Source organism: Solanum lycopersicum, chromosome 3, assembly GCF_036512215.1.
Source record: "Solanum lycopersicum chromosome 3, SLM_r2.1".
Taxonomy (NCBI): Eukaryota; Viridiplantae; Streptophyta; class Magnoliopsida; order Solanales; family Solanaceae; genus Solanum; species Solanum lycopersicum.
In genome coordinates, this window is record NC_090802.1 from 3,419,237 (window position 1) to 3,425,675 (window position 6,439).

The window sequence follows — 6,439 nt, forward strand, 5'->3', positions numbered from 1 at the left end:
AAAATAACTATTCAATTTATTTTAGGTTATTATTAGTTTACTATTATATATATACAATTATCCCTTATTAAATATGTTTAGTCAAATACTACGAAATCTAAATAAATTTGAGGAATCAAAAATACTGATTTCCTAAACATATAACATGTCACAACATGATAAACCACATTAATATTATATTATACCCATGTTTACATTATCAATGTACAAAATAATTTAAGTCTTAATTGCTTTCAACGAAATTATAATTCTACATTGTCACTAATATGATAAATTTATTTGCCTACATTAGTTGAATCCTAAAATTAGCCAATTAGTTAGTCATTAATCATAATACTCACCTCAACTTTTTATATAGTAATCCGTTTTAAGTAAGAGTTAATTAAAAATTAAGGTGCAATTAATCTTAAGGAGAAAGATGAAGCAAAACTAGTTCACATGAAACTGGTTTTGTTTAATTGTTAATTTGGTATATTTCCACCTAATTATTCAATGCGTAAGTAAGAAACAAACCCCTTTGGCAAAAATATTGGGTGACAACTTGCTAATGTGATAAAACAACTCTTACACGTGAACCTCTCTCCAAGCTCAATTAGTTAAACGTTACACCACCACCAACAACACGATATAGAAATCACAGTACGGTAATGAAATTATTTCACCATCAATTAGAGGTATTGAATTTCAATTTTGACTAGATACACCCAATTAAGTCACGTAATTTAAATTTAGTCGAGATTTCAACAGCGAGAAATGACGATAAACAAATAAGATGCACCATAAATTGAAATTCATTAATACACGACCAACCATATGTACCTAGAAAAATAATCTTATTGGTGGACCCAAAAATTTTCAACATCTAAAGCCATTCGTTTTTATAATACAAACACAAAGTCCGCATTCTGCCAAACACCATAACCTAAAAATAAAATTGTATCCAACAGCGATACATGCACTCGCACAAATATATTTACAAAAAGAGAATCTAAATATTAATATATTTTTTTTCGAATGTGGGACGTTATATGAATTAACAATAATAATAATAACCAAAATTAAAGAAAACCCCTTAATACAGCAAATCACATTGAAAATTAATATTCATAAGCTAATAATAATCAGAATATTTTTCTCTTGATTAGAAAATAATAATACTAAAAGTTAACGCCAAGCTGACGCGACGGTGAGAGTCCGTCCCATCCAACCAAAGCAAATACCTCCACTTTGTTCGTTCACGGTGAAGCCCGGGTTGCCACGTGTACCCGAATTAAGCTTCGAACGCAAAGAATTCGCCACGATTTGACTAACGGGCTTCGGCCCGAACCCAGCCATGCTCATACGGGCCCTCCACTTCCCAAATACCTCGCATCTTTCAACGCGGTCCCTCCCTTCGCACGCTACCGAATTACACATTTTGCGACTCAGTCCCTCTTCGATCCTGACTCGGTCCATGCTGTCTCGTGGAACTGTAGCATCCAGCGAGTCGAATATCGCACCGTAATGCCCACACGCTTCGTTCACACGCGCTAGAAACGGCGCCGTGTTGCCGTTCATATCTTGCTCCACCACCGTTACCACCTTCGGTGATAACGCTTTTACCCGACGGAGAAGCTCGTCGCGGAGATTCTCTGTTGTGACGCTTTCGTCGGGTAATCTGTATAATTTGAATGCGAAATTAACTGCTAATGCATCATCAGGGTCGAGGCCTAAGTTTTCTCGGCTCAAATCGGCTACTTTACAGGACATTACGTTGAAATATAAGCAGACCCCGAGCCGATTAGCGACGGAGTTAAGCTCCATGTGGATGGAATTGAGTCTCTCGTCAACTCCGCCGGCTTGTTCTGTGAAAGCAGTGATTTTTAAAACGGCGGGGTTGTTTGATTTCTTGGCAGCCAGTGCATGCAGTAAATGCAAGTACTGTCCGCCTTGGCCGATGTCGAAATCAATGACGTGAAGCTTGTTAAATGGGTGGTCAGCTACAGCTTCAAGGATGGCTAGATTGGCAGCCATGAAACCGAGCTTGAAACAGGGAGATACCTCGTATAGATTGTGAGTAGTCTCTGTATGTTCTTTGCTTTGCAGCTCCAGGACCGGCGGTGGGTAATCGACGGGGTTCAAGCGCGACCGTAAAGCGGCGACCATGTATGCCGTTAGCCGCTGGTCGGAGGAGCCTCTGATATTGGCAACTTGTGATAGGCGCGTGAGGATTTCCAGTGCGACGTCGTTTTTTCCATCGTATATTGCTGTGGCTGCTTCTACTATAGACTGTTTGGGACAAGATATTGCCGGAGATTCTGTTGAAGAAGCACACGAAGAAGTCGAAGAGGATGGAGATAGTGATGCCAGTTTCTGAATTTGGTTTTGGTTCTGAGAGGGGCTAATCAGATTCTGTATCGTCTCCGACCACTCGTTGTTGGTGATGACCGAAACTGTATCGCCTTCTTCTTCATCGTTGTCGTCTAAGAGCTGTTTCTCAAGCTCTTGAAGACAATTCATCATTTTTTTATCAGATTCCTGTACTCCGATGGTTGCTCCGTTTTGAACCGGATTTAGAGACGAAACCCCTGTAGAATAATTCTGAATACCCGGAGATAAAAACCCACCCATATTAGCAGGCTGCTGCAGAACCGGTAGAGCCTGGCGCGTGTTCATCATGGTGGATACATTTGAATTCGAAGATGAAATTGAAGCAGCAGCAGCAGCAGCGGCAATCGAAAAATCTACAGGGGAAAGAGGAGACATTGGAGAAGACTGCTGATAACTTCTAGGCTTTACGTTACGGAGATAAAACCCAATTCCTTGCTGCTGCTGCTGCTGCTGTTGAAGTAGCATCATCTGCTGCTGCTGTTGTTTCTGCTGTTGAAGTTGTAGAAACTGCAATTGCTGCTGTTGTTGAAACTCCGCTAGAGATCGCTTCCCCATCAAATTAGGTCTCCCTTGATGAACCATCTGCGTAACCGGGTCAGGCAAAATACCCGATAGCGGCGACGAATAAGGCCTTTGTGAGTTGTTGTTATTCATGGTAGATCTCCCACCGGCGCCGTAAATCTCGCCGGAGAAACCTGACGACATATTTCAACAAAATTCCGGCCAACACAGCTTTATGATCAGCAAAAGTTTGGATCTTTAACAAAATTCTGCATTACAGAGAAAAGGTAATTTCCTTATAGAGAGAGAAAAAATTAGCTTATTGTTAAGCAATTTGATTGATTCTTGTCATGATTATAAGTTGGGTAGTTTTGTGGTCTCTTGTATGCCATATTTAATTTGAAATTCCTTGTGTTTGGTGCTATTCTCTTAATCTCAACCGTTCAAAATTTCTCATTAATTTCATTCTATATCTGATCAACGGTCAGATTTACAAGTTAGATGTACGGGTTCTTCACTGAACTTTCAAAGGTCCTTGGATATGGGGCCGGATAAGGACACAGTAAACCACGCGCGATACTGTAGAGCGTGGAGGCCACGCGATGTGAAAAAAGGCAAAGAAACTAAGAATCTGGAATGATGTTTAAGTAGTCAGTGTAACTGACAAAGTTGTTAATTAATCATGTCCAAGGTTTCAACACTAAATTTTAATAAGAGTGTCTATTAAAATCTTAACAAAAAGCAAAAAAAGAGGATGCTTGTGATTTCAATTATTTATCGGTCCCATCTCGTTATAATCTGATTAAATTCAAATTCAATAAAGCACTCTATAAATTTTGGATTTTATAAAAATAATTTAAATTCGCGCGATTAAAGATGAAAGGATACCATGCTGGTGTCCCATATGTAAAGTGGTAATTAAACAGGCTGTGTTTGAAATTATATTAAGTTTACTGAGGTGAGTGGAAGTAATTAGAGAGGATATTTTGAATAATAAAGTTTAATTAGTTAATTGAAAAAAAGAAGAGTAGTGGTCAAATCAGTAAGCAGATAAAAGTATGAAATAGGTAGAAGGTACAAGTCAAGTAGCTATCATGTTTTAACATGCATGTCACTAGCTGCATACCACCTTTATCATTCTATTGAAGTGAGAGTTCATTTTGGTCATTGATTAGAGTTATCACATTAGTAAAAATTTTGCATTTGTTGATTACTATTAGGTAAAATAGTCCGATAAACCCATAAACTTATATCGATTTGTATTTTGAACTCTCATGCTTATACTTTGATCATCTGAATCCTTAAATTAAATAAAATACAATTTAATAAATTTCGATGACCATTGACCAAGTTAATGTGTCTTTAAAATGATTGAGTTGACAAAAGTGTGAGACATTACGCATTTTAAAGCGAGTAAACAATTTTTTAGGTTAAAAAATAATAAAATTATAAAAGGATTTTCTTTTAAAAAAAACAATTAATTAAAAAGATATTTTTTCTTCTCCAAAGCTAATTGCTTTCCTGACAATTGTAACTTTTATTTTTCTTCATATTTTCAATCTTTCACAGCAATTTCTGGACGAATTTTTTAACTCAAGAAAATCTTCTTCTAATTTCTTTAACTTGTCTTCTTCTAATCTCTTTCGCTTGCAATTTTTGGATACCTTCTTTGATAACTTAAGAAATCTCTTTCAAGTCTCCTTCTAATCCCTTAAACATTTCTTTTTCAATCAATTTTGATAACTCAAGAAAATTTCAGGTAATATTTGAGTAAATTTCAACAAGTTTCATGACATATATTGGTGTGAAATTGTATTTATAGGCAATTTAGAGTGTAAAAATAGTAGAGTGGCTCAAAAGTCTCATTTTAATTGAGTTTAAGGGTCCAGATGACAAAAAATAAATAGAAGGATTCAAAATACAAACTGATACAATTATAAAGGTTCACCAAACCATTTCGCCATTACAATTATGATATTAATAATTTTTTTAATTTTACGAGTATTATTTATTATGAAAATTCCATTTAAATTTGTTATTTTTTGAGGCAACGCGTTTGGTTCAATGAACACCCCATCACCGAATGATTTATTTTCAAGTTCTAGCCCTCATTCCACGAGAACACAGGATCAAAAACTTATCATACTCTAATTCTTTTAAGTGATAAAGATAAATGTCTAATGATATTATTAACATGTACTTGTTTCGTAAGGTTTATTATTTAAAATTTCATAAAAATACACTTATTATTTAAAAAAAGTTTACCTTAAATAGTTCTTAAACATTACAATTGTTTTTCATATTTTTAAAATTTTATGATCAAACAAACTATATATTGAGACGAAGAAATAAATAAATAAGAATCATATTAAAATTAGATATAGGGAGTTTGGATTATTTCTTCAAATGTTTAATTTACTATGTTTGAAATTATTATGCATTATATAATTTTATTTGGAGTATTGAGAGAAAAATATTTTCATTAACTAGCTTACCCCTAATTGAAGAGGTAAAATTTGTTATCATAATATTTTTGTATTAGTTATTTCATTTTCGTATGATATATATAATATAATTTTAAATTAAAGATATTATATAGTAAATTAAACTATCTTTGTATTATATGATCTTAAATTAAACATATAATGTGAAAAAGTAAAATTAGAAAATTATTTTATGATATTTTTTTTAAAATTAAATAAAAGCTATAAAATAATCAATATAAAAATGGAAATGCCTCTTTTTCTGATCAACAACCAACAACCCCGTGTTTTTTCATTTCATTGGAAACGAAAAAGAATGAAATTAAAGTTGTGGTCACATACAACTTTAGAAATATTTATGTTTAAAAATATACACGTCAATGACAAAATAACAAATTTGAAATCACATTATTTTTATAAAACTATAATAATTTTTGAAATATAATACAAAAAAAAAAATACATATTGATTAATCGAAATGGAAAAATACTTGCTTCTCAAATTGTGCATAAAATTTTTGAATAATGAGGAAAACATTTTTTTTTTCTCACGGCTTAGTATGTTAAAGAAAAAAGTAAATGATTTTATTCATTGATTTTTATTAATCATAAGTGGTTTCCACCTGTTAATGATGATAATTAATTGAGGGGCATCGCTAATTCTCCCCTCTATTTTACTCTCAAAAAATAAAGTTTTGTATCTTTTCGGACAATAAACTTTAATTCAATTCTCTATTTTACTTTTATAAAACAAGTTTTTTTTGTCTCTCTTCTTAATATTATATTATTATTTCTATTTCATTCTTATTTTTTTATAATATAAATTATTTTATTCTAAATTTTTAAATACCATAAATTGCATGAATATTATATAATATATTGATTTATGAACAGATTCAAATAAAAGTCAAATACGAATACATAAATATTCAATTTTTGAAATTATTACGTTGCTCACATTAATGCATTTTTCTCCTTAATTTTATTATGTCTGTCTAAAAATTGTTCAAGTCCGAGATTTTCATCTATCACCATTTTTATCGATGGAGATGGAGTCTGTACAACAACTTGTTGGTTCATTAAGAT

At 32.9% G+C, this 6,439-nt stretch overlaps 1 protein-coding gene across 1 annotated transcript; it reads right to left on the bottom strand.

Moving 5' to 3' along the window:
- Positions 1 to 1,029: 1,029 nt before the first annotated feature.
- GRAS10 (protein) lies at positions 1,030 to 3,179 on the bottom strand. The gene is given in 1 exon segment (NM_001247398.1): positions 1,030 to 3,179. A coding segment is annotated over 1 exon segment (1,911 nt). The 5' UTR covers positions 3,076 to 3,179; the 3' UTR covers positions 1,030 to 1,164.
- Between the last annotated feature and the right edge of the window lie 3,260 nt (positions 3,180 to 6,439).